Raw genomic sequence first — 19,866 nt, forward strand, 5'->3', positions numbered from 1 at the left:
CTTTGTACTCAGTCCATTAATTTCCATCAATTTAGGCCAATTTCCTGAATGCTCACAAACATGATGGGCGGGCATTATCGCAATGACAGGATAATCAGCAAATCACAGTGATGTGGAGAAATTGCCTCTTCTCATGTGACTTTTTACCTAATTTATCCATTACCCCATCACACTCACACCACGCTTTAGGAGAGAGAGGGAGAGACATTACAGACGTGGACAGTCACTGCCCTTTAGGATACAGGGAAATTGTATTGCCATCACTTAAAAACCATAATGTGAAATGTGGAAGAGACTCTGGTGGGGTCATAATTTGGTACAAATAGACTTTAAAACATCGATCCCTCAAATTCTGAACACACCTAAATTCAAGTTCCCCTAACACACTGCAACATGAAGCCCTTAAAACCCAAGAGTTGACGCTTAAAACCAGTCCCCTTTGTCAGCTGGCTCTGAAACTCACAAACCCACTAACAACTAACAAACAGCAGTTTCAGACCAGCACTGCTGACAAAACCAAATCAGAATAAACCAAATCATAAAAGAAAGCAAAAATTCATATTTGGACCATTGGGAAAATAAAAGTAAAAACCAAAGCAAATTGGGATGTTATCGGGCCCTAAACAGAAAGTATAATCTGGCAGAATATATCTACACTGTAAGAGATCCAAAACAGAGATAGATCCTCACCAAATACGCGCTCAGTGATCACAGTCTGGCCATAGAAAAAGGCAGACACAGACAAACATTACAGTCTGTGCTCACTATGACACTGGTGAGATTGAGACAGAGACACACTTTCTCCTTCACTGTGAGAAATTTACAGAGGTGAGAGAGAAATACATTGAAAAACTCTCAAACCTCATGCCACAGTATTCCAGTTCAGCAGACGCAGATCAAATGCAGGTGTTACTGGGGGAGGACAATCATGCATCAGTTGCAGCAAAATTCATTTTTGAGCTGCACACCCTCAGAAACCAATCACTGCCTTAATGTACTTCGGTTACAGTATTTTTCTTTTTCTTTTTCTTTTTTTTAGATTCATAATATCTTGCTAAATACTTCCTTTATTTTATATTCTATAGTGTATATTGTTATTCTAGTTTTTTGGTTTTATTTTATTCATTACCTGGCAAATTGAGAGAGAGAGAGAGAGAGAGAGAGAGAGATAGAGAGAGAGAGAAGTGAAAGGCTAAGTGAAATGGCAAGAATGTGTAAATGTTAAACTTATTCCTACTGCTCTCTCTTTCCCCTGGCTGCCTTGATAATATATAGTACATCTAAGATGAGATGCTCACAGCGGGCCACAGAGCTCTCTGCAGGCTAATTGGTTTGAGCAGCATGACCTTTGACCAGTGCTATTCAAATGATGCTATAGAAATGCACTCACCACCTCGACTCAACACAATGATCACCGACAATTTCTTTAGTGCACTTCTATGAATAGATAACTACCACTATAGACACACAAACACCTTGATGTGTCTAGAGTACACACAAAGCACACTATTCACATGAAGCATGATTAGGCAGCATTGATGTTTCATGGATGGTAAGATTGCAATCACTTGTGTCATTCTCAAGCTGCATTACTTAATGTGCTCCCGAATGGGAGAGAAAAATGGGGAATTGTGAGTAATGATTAGCCGAGTGGCGGCTCATTATACTCATGGATCTCTGAGTCATTTCTGTTGTTATGCATTTTTGTGAGTTAAAAAGTAGTCTTTTAAATGTTTTCAATTTCCTCGTTCAATCGTGCCTCAGGATTGCCTGAAAACACTTGCATGTTGTGTGCGCAGCCAGGTGACACAAGAAACAAAGGTGATGATGGCGTCTCTTAGCATTAGCACACACATTCAAAATTTCACTTCTGAATGAATAGTAATTTGCTCTCATTTGCATGTAAATCACAGAACGGAATGGAATTATATGAGGGAGCGGAAGGAATAGCTAGAGAAGATGACTGCACATTTCTCCATGAGAAAGACCCCGTCAGGCTGTGCCCCACCTCTCTTACACTGATTGGAAAATAAAAGACTGCGCTGACCTCGAGCGCATCGGCCACAGTTAGCTGCCCTGTCTCAGTGTTGTCTTTTTGAAGTCAAGTTAAGTCATTTTTTATTTGTATATCACGTTTCACAACACACATATTTTCAAGCCAGCTGTGCGTTGTGAAAAGCAATTTTCATTAGTTAAAGCCAAATTATCATACTGCAGACGTCTGGTAACTTTGCTCCTCTCAATGCAGAACCACAAAAAGAGTATTTCTTTTCTTTTTTTCTCGAACAGGTCACAAGTGTGAGAGAGAGAGCTGAGGTGTGTGAAAAGAGGGCAGGACAGAGGGAAAGACTGAAGAAAGAACAGAAAGTTTTGAAAGTGGGATATTAAAGAATAATGCTTGTGGGGGCGAGAGCAGGGTTGTCAAGTACGTGCTTTTGGCACGGAATCAGGCTGCGCTTAAACTGTTGCAGATTTGTGTTCCGGGTTTGACGCATCGCACAAATTTTGAATGCAAGGATTTTTAACCAACCAACAGCCAATCTTCTGCAATTCAAACAGGTAAGATGGATACACTTTTTTATGAAAACAGACAGGTCTTCTGTGGTTATGATTAAAAAACAGTGAAGTTAAATAGTGTGTAAGCAGACATAAGGTGGTCTCAGGCCTATGACTACACAGCAGATGGTCTGGGCTTGCACCAAACCCACTTACCTTTACCTTAAGTTATAATTTTAAGGGAATTATCAGAAAGCCTTTTCTTAAGGGTGTTGGTGCAACAGGCAGTACGCTTTGTATTTATGCATTTTACAAGCAGGTTTTTCTGAAAAAGATTATACCACAATAAGCGACCAGCATAAAAAAAAAGGGGTGGGGGTGGGGGGGATTACAAAGCCCCTTAAAGGATAGGGAGGGAATTTATTTTCTGAAATAGTTTTGTGTTCCGTTGCAATAGTATTGCGTTCTCTCAAAAAAAGTTTTGCATTCCCTCGTAATATTATGCATTCCCTCGCAATTATTTTGGGTTCCCTTGCAATGTCTTTTTAAATCCCTTAGGAAAATTAACTATGGTTATACTACAGTAACCATTGTTGAACTATTGTATTTGTATTAAAAGCATAATAATCACAAAATTTACCATGGTTTTACCAGAGTAATGACATTTTTACCACTATATTTTTAGTAAAACCATAGCAATAATACAGGAAAACCAAAACTATAATAATAAAAATCATAATCACCACATATAAAAAACATAATTACTACAGATTTACTATACGAAAACCATGGTCAAATTTTTTGTCCAAATATCATGGTTTTTAAAACTGTGGTTATTTTCATAAGGGATGGATAAAACTATTGCAAGGGAACCCAAAACAATTGTGAGGGAACGCAAACCTATTCAGAAAACAAAGTTGCTTATTTGGGGCTTGTTTTTTTCAGACAAAGTTTCTTGTTCTCTTGCAAAATCTGGCAGCACTGGCAACATGCATCAGATGCTTAGTGAATGGACTGTGGGCGATCTGTGGGCATGCTGTCTAAGACTGAGACTAGAAATAAGCTAACTTTGGGTAATAGGCCTAAACATGAAGTCAAAGCAGCATGTTACTGTATGAATTCATATTATTATCTGAGCAACCACCTAAAACCTGTCCTGCTTGAGTTGACATGTATTGCATTATGTTAATAATCCATCTCTCAATGCTGACGAACAATAACACAAGAGTATATTTCTTAAAGCACTAAACAATGAATGATTTCCAAACAAATATTTAAAGCAGAAAAAGTGCTGTGTACATAGAGCCCTTCTATTCACAAATGAGTTTTATCACACACTGGAAGACAACCAAAATCTAATGCAGTCAGACAATATTTTAAACCTACACACTGAGGTTATAAAGGCTGTAAAGAAAATTAACTACTTTTCATTGAGTGGAAAAGAGTGTGTTTCTAGATGGCTCTGCATTGTGAGTGTGTGTATTTTCAGCTAAATGCCTGCTTTTTGCAGATCTTTGGCTTTTTACAAGCAGAGAGCCACAAAAGCGTGAAGCAGCAGCAGAATTTTACACCACTGACCATACATCAACATGCAGGCGCAGCGAGCCCTTCACACTACACGGCCTGTGTCTGAGAGTGTGTGTGTGTAATGAAGAACACATGCACATATAAATGTGATGTTCTCCTCTGGTCATGGAACATAGAGCACATCCTGTCCACCTTTTTCCTACATCCCGTGATGCTTGGTGAGAAATATGGGCATAACTTCCATTGTCAAGTTAACACTGCTGTTGTTGCGGTGTACGTCCATTCATTCTTTTGTTTTGGTGTTGGGATTTTGAGGAGTGTGTGTATGATTTTGTATGGACATACATCAGTCACTATATCAGTGTGTTACTGAACGATAATAAACTGCAAAAAAGTCATAAAGACAAAGAAAGCTCAAACAAAACCGGCTCACTGTTTCTCCCAGATGCAGTTGAGATATAATCTAAGCACAAATGCAACATTTCAAGCAAAATTATTGGTTGTTTTAGTGGAGTACCTGTGCTAGTTCAGCTTCAGATGTGTGTGCTTGTACTTGTCACTCTGCATGTTCAAATCAGACTCTGAGGAAGAGCTGTGAAGTTCTCATCTTTGGCTATGTAATCGGTTTTTCATGTTTTCAGATCGGACAGTTATTTCCTTTTAAATCCGTGCGTAACTTTAAACATTTGTTCGGCAGGTGATTGACTGGTGAGAGGTGGTGATTCGCTGCCATCCAGGATGCATCAGGATGCCGTTTTAAACCTCAAATGCGATGTGGTTTTTGACTACCTCTGTATGTGTTTTTTGTGATCAATCACAAAATATTTTGCACCCCATTTACAACTATATTTAGCGCTGACCATTTGCGATCGGATCATCCGAAATGCATCTTATTACCAGCTGTAAACAGGGTCTAAAATGACTGCAGCCAGAGCTAGGAAATGCTATAAAACGACTTCTAGCGGAAGTCCTACCCACATTTGTTTCCCCAGTAAGACCCCCAGGAAAAAGGTGGATTAGTGGTCACAAGAACAAATGTGTAAAAATGAGAGAGGAAAGAATACCATATTCTATAGTGACACATTCATTATTTAAAGCAAGGCTATGGTTTCTGTGAAAATCAAGCGTATGTGTGAATATGTATATAAATACATAAATTTAAAATGTCCTAAGTCCACAAGAGGGCGCAACAAATACATTACAAACTAAACAGCACCTTGTTATTATTGCAAAAGGAATAAATAATAATAATTCTGTTAAAAAAAATGCATACAAAATAAATGAAACGATTTAGCTTCTTTCTCACATGCTAAGTAAAAAGAAAAACAAGCGGAAAAAAGCTTCATTAACAGTTTTATGTCAGCTTAGTTTTGCACTGGTAGGCATATATGCAATAAAACACTGTTATTTTACAATTAAATAATAATAATAATAATAATAATAATAATAATAATAATTATATATATATATATATATATATATATATATATATATATATATATATATATATATATATATATATATATATATTATTGATGTCTCATCACTGTCATGACTGCTATGTTGCTCGGAACTGCACCCAAGACTTTCACCCACTGTGCACTTGTGTATGTGGTTGAGTGACAATAAAGTGATTTGATTGATTTGATTTGAAAAAAATAAAATAAAAAATAAAAAAAAATAATAATAATATATATATATATATATATATATATATATATATATATATATATATATATATATATATATATATATATATATATATATATATATATATATATATATATATATATATATATATATATATATTTTTTTTTTTTTTTTTTTTATCAAATCAAATCAAATCAAATCAATCAAATCACTTTATTGTCACTCAACCACATACACAAGTGCAACAGTGGGTGAAAGTCTTGGGTGCAGTTCCGAGCAACATAGCAGTCATGACAGTGATGAGACATATACCAATTTACAATACACACAATATAGAATACACATGTACACAATATAGTATACACAGTATACAATAAAAAATAGTATATATAAAATATACAGTAGGTTGTATTGTGTTGTATTGAGATTCAGGCTGTCGGATGATAGTCAGTTGCCAGTGTGTTGTTAAGAGAGAAAATAATTTATGATAGTCCAGTGTGAGATAATAAGATTAATAAAGTGCAGTGCTGATGTATACTGACTGTGAGATATCAAGAGTTCAGAAGTCTGATTGCTTGGGGGAAGAAGCTGTCATGAAGTCGGCTGGTGCTGGTCCTGATGCTGCGATACCGCCTGCCTGATGGTAGCAGTGAGAGCAGCCCATGGCTTGGGTGGCTGGAGTCTCTGATGATCCTCAGAGCTTTTTCACACACCACCTGGTATATATGTCTTAGAGGGAGGGAAGCTCACCTCCGATGGTGTGTCTGGCAGTTCGCACCACCCTTTGCAGTGCTTTGCGGTTGAGGCCAGTGCTGTTGCCATACCAGGCAGTGATGCAGCCAATCAGGATGCTCTCTACAGTGCTGGTGTAGAACTGTGTAAGTATGTGGTGGTTCATTCCAAACTTCCTCAGCCGTCTCAGGAAAATAATTAATAATAATAATTTTCTTTATTCATCACACATTATACATTTGCACATATACAGTGAAATTCTTCTTTTTCACATATCCCAGCTAGGCTGGGGTCAGAGTGCAGGCCAAAAAGAGGCACTGGTGAGCCTTCTTCACAACGGCCTCAGTGTGGATGGACCTTGTGAGTTCCTCAGTGATGTGGACACAGAGGAACTTGAAGCTGCTGACTCTCTCCACCGGTGCTCCATTAATGGTGATGGGGCTGTGTTCTCTGTCTTTTCTCCTGAAGTCCACCACAAGCTCCTTTGTCTTACTGACATTGAGGGAGATGTTGTGCTCCTGACACCAGCGTGTCAGAGTGTGCACCTCCTCTCTGTAGGCTGTTTCATCATTGTCAGTGATCAGACCTAACTCTGTCGTATCATCAGCAAACTTAATGATGGCATTGTTGCCACACAATCATGTGTGTACAGGGAATACAGGAGTGGGCTGAGAACACAACCCTGCGGGGCTCCAGTGTTGAGGGTCAGTGATGAGGAGATGTTGCTGCCCATTCTAACCACCTGGCGTCTGCTTGATAGGAAGTCCAGGATCCAGCTGCACAGCGAGCTGTTTAAGCCATTGTCTGAATCGAGATCGCGATCTTTTAACGATTAATAGTGCAGCTCTACTTTAAAGTAATGGATATACCCCATTTTCACCCACTGTAAGCTTTAATGCCTGCAATTGTAATGAGAATGCCATTGATAATTTTTTACGTAGTAATTTAAGCAATGTCACAGCCTTGTTTTGTATTTTAAAGTCAATACTTATGATTCCATTTATGCACACCCAAAAAACTGAGCCAGCTCATCCAACTGTCTTACTCACATTCGTTTGTGCTTGCTCATGTTGCCTGTCCCACCATGATCAATATTGCCCGCGGCCCAATAACAGGGCTAAATGACAGCGCAGCCATCACAACCTCTGAGATTAAATTGCATTGTATTTTATTACCAACAACCTCTTACATATCTGTCAATGTTGCATTGATTATTAAAACATGAAATATTCATATTTGGGAGCTGTATAGATTTACACCAAAGGGGCATGTCAGATCATTTTTCAAATACAATGACCAATAGCAGACATCTGTCACGGTCTGTAATGAGCAGAGAATGCATTAAACTAGTTTACATTTATGTGATTACTGCATAGGGTTTGGTTCATGTTATCCATCAAATAGTCATTAGAGTGTGTGTGTAAGTGTGTGTGTGTGTGTGTGTGTGTGTGTGTGTGTGTGTGTGTGTGTGTGTGTGTGTGTGTGGGCGGGCTTGGGTTACAAATGGGTAATTACAAAGGTATTATGCTATAAATGTGGTTTATGAGGACATTTCTAGTGTCCCCATAATTCAAATCGCTTAAAAAACATATTAAGCAATGTTTTGAAAATGTGAAAATGCAGAACATTTTTTGTTAAGGTTAGGTTTAGGGGTTGGGTTAGGGCTAGGGGATAGAATCTACAGTTCGTACAGTATAAACATCATCATGTCTATGGAGAGTCCTCATTAGGATAGCCGCACCGTGTGTGTGTGTGTCCCTTGTAATTTGTAATTAATGCATTGCCAACTGTAAAACAATGAATCAGCAAGATTGTGATTGGGTCAGAATGCAGTCGAACCCAGTGACCCAATGAAATTGGTTTTACGATTCATTACATGTGTTAACCTATTACCTGTTGAAACAAGAATCTGTTGTGGGACATATTTAAGTGACTATCTTTATTTATTAATTATTAAATAGCCAGTAGCCTTTGATTTACAGCAGTTAAATATGATATGCTACTTGTTATTTATGCGTGGTATTTGGGGGGTGGAGGAGGGACATTTTAAAATGTACATACCAGAGGTGGGTAGAGTAGCCAAAAACTGTACTCAAGTAAAAGTACAATTACTTTAAAAAAATATTACTCAAGTAGAAGTAAAAGTGCTAACATAAATAAAAAAAAGTCAATCGTGACTGAGACTGTATGTGCCTAACATTCTGTCTAACATATTTTCTGTTCCACAGAATACAGAAGGTCAAACGGGTTTGGAACAAAATGAGGGTAGGAAAATGATGACAGAATATTAAATTATGGCTGAGCTATCACTTTAAAGGGATAGTTCACCCAAAAATGAAAATTCTCTCATCATTTACTCACCCTCATGCCATCCCAGATGTGTATGACTTCGTTTCTGCTACAGAACACAAATTATGATTTTTAGAAGAACATTTCAGCTCTGTAGGTCAGTGAATGGGTGCCAAAATTTTGATGCTCCAGAAAGCATATAAAGAAATCATAAAAGTTTCTCTCTGTTTCTCACCCACACCTATCACATCACTTCTAAAGATATTGATTTAACCACTGGAGTCTTATGGATTACTTTTTGAGCTTTAAAATGTTGGCACCCACACACTTGCATTGTATGGACAAAAAGAGCTAAGAAATCCTTCTAAAAAGCTTAATTTGAGATCAGCAGATGAAAGAAAGTCATACACATCTGGCATAAGGGTGAGTAAGTTATGAGAGACTTTTCATTTTTGGGTGAACTATCCCTTTAAGGGCTCTTGTCAGATCTGGATGAATCTGTCAATAAGAAGAGAGGTTTGGAAACCTTTCTAGTAATTATTACGGTCAAAACATGAACAAAGTCCCAGAGGGACATTATATATAATGCTGAAATATAAACCAAAGCAAGATCATGCTTTATTAATGCCTACTTTCGCTATTTCATAGCTTTTAGTTTTCAGTGTCTAAATAATTTAGATAATTAGTTCTGTACAGCAGTACCGCCCCTCCCGAGTCCTTAAACAGAGTACGCAGCCTGCGCAGGGCACCACACACAGAAATGCTGTCTGTTCGTGCTCCAGTTGTCAATCACACATTTTGTAGAGCAAAAGGCATTTACACTTAACTTGGATGTTTACATGGATTTATACAGTTAATTAGACCGAAGTAGCTGCAATAGTTTACTGTGAACTTTGTGAACGGCAGCTGTGAACTTCCGCTGTCGTAAAAGTCCCATTCAATAAATCTCTCAATAAATTACGCATTAATTAAAATAAAACCTAGTAATGTAACGACAGGAACGTCGCCCATTGTAACGAAGTAAAAGTACTTTTTTTCAATAGAAATTTACTTGAGTGAGAATAAAAAGTACCCAATTTTAAACCTACTCTAAAAGTTTTTTTTTTTTTTTTTAAATTTACTCAAGTAAATGTAACAGAGTAAATGTAGCATGTTACTACCCACCTCTGGTATATACGCCCCTGAGTGCAAGGTGAGTCATCAATATTTTCATCCCATTATCCAGGAAATGAAAGACATTTAAAAGCATATATATTCTTTAAAAACAAAACAAAAAAAGTCCAATGTGCAAAAAAGCTTATTTATTAATTAAAGCTATCTATCTATCTATGAGACATTCATCATTTGAGAAAAGAAAAACAAAACAAAATGGAGAGGCCTCTACATTCAGAGCATCTGGAGTGGTCTGTGTGCATGCTGAAAAGATAAATAGAGGGAAGGCGGAGAAAGAGAAAGAAAAGCGCTCATTCTCAAGGGTTAACGGTTAATGGTACGAGTTATGGCTTTGTGGTGAAACCCAGCATCAGTGGAGGAAGGACAGCCGTCTCCAAGGCTCTTCATTCAGCACTCTCTCAAAACACTCTGGATAAATGAAAAACAAGGCCACTTAGGAAAAAAGAAGTGTGGTGCCGACACGTGCCGGGGAGAAGTGAGTGGCAATTCTTTCAGAGCTCTACAGATATCTATGTAGCTAAATGAAATGACAAGGCAAAGTAATGTTCCTGAGATGATTAAGTTTTATGCTTTGACAGTGCATTTGCAGTGGACTGTCAACTACCCAGAACAAAAGAGGGAGATTGTGTTAACGGTATTAAGGATGGGCAATATGGTCGACTAGTTTCTACGACTCACCTTTTTTAGTATCTATATATATATTTATTATGTTGGCTTTAATATTTTTTTTGCGGTGGTGCTTTAAAAGAGATGAATTAAGTGACACAACTTCTCGAAGAAGGTTATAGCATGCTGTGTTTTAGCGTGCTAAAAGTCTACACCATCAGAGAATATCCATAATTCCCTACTATATAGTATGCCAAAAACAGTATGCAATGGAGTAGTAAGTCAGAATCCTCAGTGTTCTTAAAACAGTAAGCGAGAAATACCCGGATGACCTACTAATTCCGGCTTGATTCTGAAGTACGGATCAACTAGACACGTTATGATCCCATAATACCTTGGGAGATGTGACGTCACATTCAAAATGCTGTTAAAATTGTTTAACAAATCCAGACTAGATTATTTTGGCAGTTGTTGTTATTAAGTCATATATTCAAGTCACGAGTCTATACCCAAGTCCCTGGATGAAGTACTGTATGCCTGTAATCTATTCATACTAGCATGCATACCTAAAAAACTTACTGTTTTACCTGCTGAGAAGAGCGTCCTTCATCAGATACAGACATATTCTGACAGTATGTGATTTCGGATGCAGGGGTTGCCTCTCTATTTCATCCCCTTTAAAGCACTTCTGCTTCAGACATCAAAGCACCTCATGTGAAAAATGTACTGCCTTCAACAATGAATTTCTTTCAAATCGCCTGCTGTGAGTAATGTTCCCATTATTATGCATAATCCACAGTACTCCATAGTAGCTGTTTTTGTGTTGGGAATATAATTTTATGTGTTAGAAAGTTTTGTGTTATAAAAGGTTATAGACATTTGGCCAGATTATTTGTTGAATATCTTTCAATTAGCATACTAACTGTACATAACGAACTGTGTGTTCTTGGATTCAGTCTGCACTGTTTTATAACTGTTGGTCTATATGCCAACGGACATTGTTGGCTGTTTTGTCATGTCTGGCTGTATACTATTCAACTTCTTGTGCCATGAGTGCTGTGTTTTTAAGATGCTGTGTCAAAGTAAAAATAGTATTTAAAACGTAACTTATAAAAATGCGTTGCATTGTGTTCCATTTTGTTGCACTCCTTCTAGCTGTTTTTGAACAGAAAAACACATCCAAGGTGAACACCCCCTAATAAATATTGTAAAATCATACTGATTACATAAGGCTTCCTTCAGATAGATTAGTTGATTTAAAAAAAAAAAAAAAAAAAAAAAAAAACAGTATGTAGTTTTGCAAATCCTTAATCAGTACATTAAATGACTGTATAAGGAAACCCTAGTTTTGCTAATAACTTAAGGACTTGCAGGATCCAAATTTAGGCCCTTCTGGACATGCTGACAGTAGGCAGTGCTGCCCATGAGCACACTTTTCAGAGTATGGGATGGATATGACCAAAAATATAGCATATAATGCCACCTCCGAGCACTCATTAGAAATGATGCATCAAAGTCTAAAAATTCCTCCTCCAGAATAAATGGAAATGACCCATCTAGTCCATGCCAACCTCTTGGTGATGAAAAATACAGGCAAGTAATTCAGATTTACCCTCTTTTTGACAAATTTACCAAGATAATTCTTGAGAGATTAAATGTGACCTTTGTAGGGTTGTATGCCATGATCCGCCATTGATTTAAGGGAAGTGTAATACTTAAAGTGATAGTTCCTAACAAGAATCGTCACTGAATACCATAAGTTATTTCCTAAAGGGAAAATTCTATCAGTGTGTTAACTTCAGTCAACATTCACTTTCACTGCTTCTTGTTTTTTATTTCCATACAATGAAAGTGAATGGTGACAGAGGATGTCAGTCCCTTATATTCTGCCTGACATCATATAGCCTAAGAATTCAAAAATTGATGAGTGCCAAGTTAGTTTTTTGAGAGATTAAATATGACCTTTTAAATGAGACCTGTTGGTTTTACTTACAAACAACATAAACATGGACTGCACTCAAAATGACAAAGCTTGCAAAGGAAATTACTCACAAACACCTGTTCAACACAGTCACACATTGTTCCCTGTGTCTAACCAAAAAGCTTCTTATGCTTGCCATGAAAAGCAACCAGAATGTCTTGGAGTCAGCTACAGAGAAATGGTTGGCTTTCCATGTTACAGTTATGACAAATGACAAGAGGATTCCATCATCCTAACAAGCATTTTCTGATCTGGCTGTGCTCCTGGTCCCTGAGGATGAGAAGACCTGGCACTCTCTCTATCTTATAAATACTCTCGACCAAGCAGCTTCATGACAAACTCTCACAATAAGACAAAGCTCAACAAGCTCGAGATGCTTATGGACATCAGTTTGCATCAGTGCAAACACATGCATCCCAAGGATATCCAATGAGCTTGGTGTTTTATTGATGTACATATATATGATGTACATCAATATAACACTGCACAAGTCATATTAAATTATGTCTCTGATGCACACACAGTCAACCACACATCAGCCACATAGGCACTGCAAGGTTTTGGGACAACTGCATTTATACTCACTGAGAATTTTATTAGGAATACCTGTACACCTACTTACTCATGTGATTATCTAATCAGCTAATCACGCGGCAGCAGTGCAATGCATACAATCATGCAGATATGGGTCAGGAGCTTCAGTTAATGATCACATCAACCATCAGAATGGTGAAAAATTTGTATCTCAGTGATTTTGACCATGGCATGATTGTTGGGACCAGAGGGGCTGGTTTGAGTATTATGCAGAATGGTGCCAAAAACAAAAAACATCCAGTGAGCGGCAGTTCTGTGGACGGAAATGCCTTGTTGATGAAAGAGGTCAACGAAGAATGGCCAGGCTGGTTCGAGCTGACAGAAAGGCTACAGTAACTCAGATAACCACTCTGTACAATTGTAGTGAGCAGAATAGCATTTCAGAATTCACAAAATGTGCCTTGAGGCAGATGGGCTACAACAGCAGAAGAAAAGAAGACCACATCTGGCACTTTATTAGGACCATAGTGTTCCTAATAAAGTTCTCAGTGAGTAAATGTTGGCGTTAAATCCCTTAAATTATCATTCTCTGTGTGTATGGACAACTGGGTTGATGGATCTTATGATGTACAAGTTCATCATCTCATCTGAGCAGTTTCTCAGTGAAATATCCATCGGGGGCGCCAAAATTGATTTAAATGATACTGTAACCAGACAAGGTTTTTAAGATGAATATTAGATGGATACCTCCCTAACCTTAGCCCTTTCGCACATGTGATTAAACTGGTGTGATGACACTAGGCTGGGCCCAGATGTGTACGATCAAAATGGTGTGATCTGCATTCGTGCTGCTGTTTACCAGCAAAAGAGGGACTGAAGTATTTGTCATAATGAACCAGCTGCTCAAATTGTCTTTTCAACATCACAATATTGTTATTTTTATATGATACAAACTTTCAAACAATCAAGTTAATCACATTAGAATAAGTGTGTAAATGTAGGTGGGTCTGTAATACAAGCATTAAAATTTAATGTTTTTCAAATGATGTGTTACAGTAAAAGTGTACTGACATAATTAATAGAGTGAAAAATAAGTGTTTGTAAAGTCCTAAACAGCCATAGTACCCATGATTTGTCTGAAAGTTAATAAAACATAGAGTTGTTGTAGTGCCTCTAGTGTAAATTTCACCAGGAAACTGCAGCAAAATGTAGAAAGTGGCACGTAAAACTCAGTTTGCAAAAATTCAGTTACAGTAACGTTAATTCTATGAGACTAGGTTGGAATTTGGATGGCTTTACCGGAGTCACTCTCGAAATGTGGGTATGAGTTATAAGGGATCGCTTTGGATATAGAATGGAGTTGTAACTTTTGTAGAGATGTAACTCTATTTAGCACTCCATATTCTGCTGCTTTGTGAATGTAGTCTGTGTACAGAATGGGATTAAGCGCTCAAAAGAAGGATGACAATTATATTTAACTGCAGTGTGTACGTGGACATTTACATTAAAACCAAAAACTGACACAAAAGTATTACTTCCGACATTCTACTTTATACATGTATTGTGCATGGATGTCAAAAAGCATACTGGGAGAGTCAGACTAGCAATACTGAAGGATGAATTAAACATTGCTTATTTTCAGATGGAAGCCACTGCCTTTATACATAACTCATGCCATCAGACAGATAGCCTCTCTGGAGACTTCAAAAGCTACTCAAACTCATTACCATGTGAGTATCTATCACTGAATCAGGCACAGTTACATCTACATCTAAGGCTGCCCAGGGCAGCTCTATTCTGTGTCTCACATCAACTTTATGAAGAAAAAAAACAACAATATATTAAAGGGAAATGACATTAACGCTCTGACCAGAGGCTATGCAGCAAACGCTGTAATAGTTTGGGTTTGTTTATGGTTTTCAATAACAGGTACTTTCGGCATTTTTTTTTTTTTTTTTTTTTTTTGCAGGTGTGGAACATTTCTAACCATGGGTATGAAACAACAGATGATGTCAGTGCTTTAGGCAGTGTAAGTGAACATGACAGATGATTGGATATTTTAATGATACAGTTTCATTTGCATATTAATGAATTATCTCAGTGAACCAACAAAGCAGTCTTGCGGAGAGGAACAGATATGTCTTATGTAATACCCTCTTAATGGTGGTGAGAAGAACTCATTAATTATGAATGTTAAGCCAGTTCAAGCTGATTTCCATAGTTTAAGGAATGAAGAAAGATCAAATTCTGTGGGCTAATTTCCTAATAGTTTATTATAAGGAATGGAAGAATCAGGGTCAGATCTTGCTCAGTGATGAAAACCAGAGAATTATCAACATATACAGTCATGAACAACATTGTTTATTCACATTTAATGAAATTATATGCTGAAATTTAGAATTTAAAACTTGAAACTCATGAAAGGTCAGATTTCTTTTTTCCATTGAGCACACAAGACCCTCTTTGGAACACCCTCAAATCATGCTGGGATCACATGGATCATCAGCTTTTGCACAAACTTGTGGAGTCCACGCCAGTTTAAGTGTATTATGTCTTTAAACAGAAGGAGGGCATGCAAAATACAAAGAATCCATGCTATTTCTTTTTTCAATTCAACTTTTCAATCAAATTGAAACGCTGATGCTGATAATTAGTACTGAAAAGGCTTTTTAAAAAATAGAAGCATTTCTGGATTCCACTTTAATCAGCATATTAGTAGATGGTAAATGACAGAAACACCAAGAGTACCAACTAAAGACAATCTCTCGATCAGTCCGTATGAACGTATACATAAAACAGATTTCAAAAATGGCCTTAGGGGTGCCTCAGGTAGTAACAGCACTCCTGACCGATAACAACACTATCAACCTCAAACTGCCCACTCCATAGCTTCAGGTTTCTTTTTTTAGTGCTTGGCTTTAAATTGCTGACACCACACGTGGGGACCAAAACAAGACAACTGTGAATAGACCTATTATGCAGGGGCAACAATGCACTGGTAATTAACAAAATTGTATTTAGACACTTGTTTATTAACATCCAATTATGCTATCTTGGTTTAACATCTTAATGATAGTTATTATTCTCATAGTCTCTGTGTCCTGTCGACCTCCTTAGTAAAGCATCAGTGACTCCAGAATATAAATTGATTAGCCTACTGCTTATATATATATACATATATATATATATATATATATATATAACAATGAAACCAGCTGCAAAACATTTAGCATCTTGGAAGAAGTAACATCTTAATAAATTAAGTACCAATTTACAATATGTGCCCTATAGAATAAAACAACTATCTTTAACACACTTTACATTACAGTATTTGTGCTAGTACGTATGCTACATAAACGCTAATACTAATGAACAAGTTTAAGTACACATTGTTGTTGTTATTACATTATTATTAATAATGTAATTAATTATAGTAATATGTAGCCTAATATTTATAACACTGTATTTGCACTGTAATGTAAAGTGTTACCCGCTTTTCAATCGAAAACATGAAGGGTGAGGAAAAAGTGTGCAGAATCCGATAGAAAGGCGCTTTCACGCCTGTTGCGCTGCGCATCTCATGGCACGCACATTCTCACACGGTTACACACACATTCTCACAGTAAGACCAATAATAACAGTTCATGAAAAGAGAATTTTCGACACGGTTTCCAGTAGATATTACAGATAGTAGACTATTTCGCGTTTTCACACACTAACAAAATAACATGTGCGCAAATGTTTTGTGCGCATTGGCACTGAGCTTTCTGTGCCATTGAGAAAGACGCCCGTTTGCGCGTTCAGCGTTTTTCTACTCAAGCATTTGGCACAGTGATCGGATGGACTGATTGGAAGCGCATTTAACTTTAGGATACATGAGTCGGAAGCAATGGGCTATATGCGCATTTGAATCTCTTATACATGCTTTCTTACTTATATTGTTGTCCTGCATAAACAAAACCTATTATACAGTCATTTTATACAAGCAACCAGCATATTCGCCTCTTATGGCACGACTTCAGAATCCACGAACTCTCCACTCAACTCGTACATAAATGTGGGGGGAAGTATATCGTACGTGGCTCTGGTAAACACATAGGTTCTCTTACCTCTAGCCATCGCATAGGGCAGCAAGAGAACCAGAACTGCGAGGATGCCAAAGCAAGAGTATCTTCCCTTTTCAAAGCGTCCCATCATCGTTGCGCTGCTCGCATGCGTCCCCGACTAAATCGGAGAATGCATGTGCCGTCACTTCCCAGTGGCTTTAGTAACAGGTCCCTTCCTTTGCGACAAACCCGAAGATCTGCGCTCTATATGTGAATCTCACTCGGGAGACAGCAGCTGCATCTCTCTCATCCGCGCGGAGAGCGAGTAAATGAATGAGCGCGCGGCGTCACACTCGCATCCGTGAGACTCAGCGAGCGCTGGCCAATAGCCGAGGGTGACGGAGGGCGGAGGGAGCGCAGCGGCTGTCCTTCACCCCGCAGTTCGGACTGCTGCTCAACGGCACATGAATGCGCTGCGAAGTGACCAGATGTGCGTGAGGAGGAGATGGTGAGCATACATGTCAGATTTCTCCACAATTAGAGGCGACGTATGAACAGCTGGTAGCATTATACTGGTCTCATCACAGGTCGTGTCGGGTTCCTGGAGGCCACCGATATGGGAGCAACGATGCACGCTCGAGCAGAGGCAGTGGTATCTTCATTCTCTCATGTGTAAACAGGAATGTGCACTGGGGAAAAAAAAAATATCCTAAAAAAGAAATGTGCTCCATGTGGTAACCTAGCACAACTGGTTTCATTTCAACTCAAAAATATACATCACAGAGTTTGACTAAATACATTAGGGTACACCAACAAATCACATTTTAAGGATTAGATCAGGTAGAAATAGCTCCTTAAGGTAACAGTTGCAAGTTACCACTTTTTTACAGTGTGTGGGAGGCAGTGTTGGGTGTAATCTAGTAATTAGTAACTGTCAGCTAATTACTTTTAGTCAAAAAAGTAGTGTAATGCATTACATTTTAAATGATTGTAATCAGATAACAGTTACTGACTTTCAATTAATTTAATTACTTTTACGTACATTATACTGTATGTCAGGTTTGAACAAGGGGTACCCAAACAGACTAAATTCAAACTAAAAGGTTTCAAAAGGAGTAAACAAACTGAAAATGCAAAAGCCTCAATCAAACTGGGCAGAAAACTTAACAACCCATGAGAGAGAAAACAGTAACAGAAAACTGGAGGGTGAACTAATAAACTTGTAAAACAAATGGAAAAAAGATAAACATAAACCAACCAGACTGACGAAAAACATGACTGACCAAGGGGAAAACTGTAGGAAGCCAGGAACACGGGAGGAATCAAGGACACAAGAGGAATGATCCAACACTGGACAGATAAAATGAAGGGAATAAAAAAGGGGGAGAAATAAAGAGGGCAAACAAGAAGAGCAGGTGGAACAAGGTGGAAAAAATTAACAGAAGATCAGAGAAAAGAAGGGACGGGGCCAGGGAACAAGACAGAAACAAGAGGGGTAAAGAAACACATGGAGAGGCAACATAACAGACATAATGACAGAGAGGAAACAACAGAACATAAGTGCCAGAATCATGACAATAAAGAATAAACAAGAAGCCATACAGAATGCAGGATCTTGACATTATAGGGTTATGCTTATTTCTAATATATTATGTCGAATACACGAATTATGGCCCCATAACGAGTCACTAGCCGCGTTTCCACTATGAAGTCATAGTAGTATGTGCCATGGTCAGTTCCGTTCCCACTGTCACTTCCGGGGCTTCATTGTGCTACCTCAGGGCTTACTCTGGGCCAACGACCAATGGCCTTTGGCCCACTGATTACCCTTGGGCCAAACAAGGCCAACTGAGGAGTGAGGCTGGGTCAAGGTCAAAGGTAGAGTTTCGCCGAACTTGCCGGATTGTGTATCCAGCACACAACGGTTCAGTTTTTGCAAAAATAAAAAAATGTATGGTGCCTTGTTGACGGTGGGGGTGGGGGGTGGGGGGGGGGGCAGGTGTGGGTCTGTGTGGGTGCACAGAGATGCCGCCCTGGACAACGGCACGTCGCGCATGCCTAAATCTTCTACTGGTGTCTTGTCTAGTCTGTGTTTTGAGTGAGAATGCATGGCTTGCCTTATTGGCATTGTCATGCATTCTCTTGTCTTGTCGTATATTGCCGAGAGTGCAGCTTGCACTCATGTCAATTGTTTATGTCTGTCTCTCACGTTGCGCTCGCTTTGCGCTGCACGTCCAGGTTGTGATCCGTTTTCATGTTGTGATGGGGTTCGGCTTCTGTCACTTCTGTCTTAGATGTCTGTTTATTTGTGGCCGAACTCTTGCACATGTGTCTCATCTCGTTTTGTTGCCTGTTGTGTGCATCATGTGATATTTGCTTCATGATGGGTGCTCAGGCTTTGTCTAGTGTGAGAGTGCATGGCATCGCTTTTTTAGCGTTGCCATGCTTTCTCTTGTCTTGTCTGTTGTTTGGCATGAGCACATGTTGCCTTATAGTCCTGGCGATATGCGCTCATGTAATTTGTGTATTTGTGTTTTGTGAGAGCGTGTGGCTTTGTTTTGTTTCGGTTTTGCCATGTGTCTCTCTGTCTTGCGTCATACCCCACCTTCTTGTCTGCCCATTATCTGTTCATTTGTTTCATCTGCCCTGCTTGTTAACCTGTTGATTTCTCTCCATTTTTAGTCTCCTCGTGTGGGCTGTCCTGTGCCAATTCATCTTGTTTCCTCGTCCTGTTTGTTCCTGTCTGTAGTGTCTCCTGTTTGGATCCGTTTTGCTCCAGCCCAGCCCATCTATGTGTTAGTCACCCTGGACTGTGTTTCTCCACTTGTGGAG

At 38.5% G+C, this 19,866-nt stretch overlaps 1 protein-coding gene across 1 annotated transcript in view; it reads right to left on the reverse strand.

Moving 5' to 3' along the window:
• The window catches only part of unc5da (unc-5 netrin receptor Da), a 383,276-nt gene extending 365,948 nt beyond the window's left edge, over window positions 1–17,328 (reverse strand). The window contains exon 1 of the mRNA XM_051677090.1: window positions 17,098–17,328. Coding sequence (XP_051533050.1) covers window positions 17,098–17,185 — 88 coding nt within the window. The 5' untranslated portion in view covers window positions 17,186–17,328. The remainder of the gene's footprint in view (window positions 1–17,097) is intronic.
• Between the last annotated feature and the right edge of the window lie 2,538 nt (window positions 17,329–19,866).

The sequence above is a fragment of the Myxocyprinus asiaticus genome, chromosome 38 (genome assembly GCF_019703515.2).
Source record: "Myxocyprinus asiaticus isolate MX2 ecotype Aquarium Trade chromosome 38, UBuf_Myxa_2, whole genome shotgun sequence".
Classification (NCBI taxonomy): Eukaryota; Metazoa; Chordata; class Actinopteri; order Cypriniformes; family Catostomidae; genus Myxocyprinus; species Myxocyprinus asiaticus.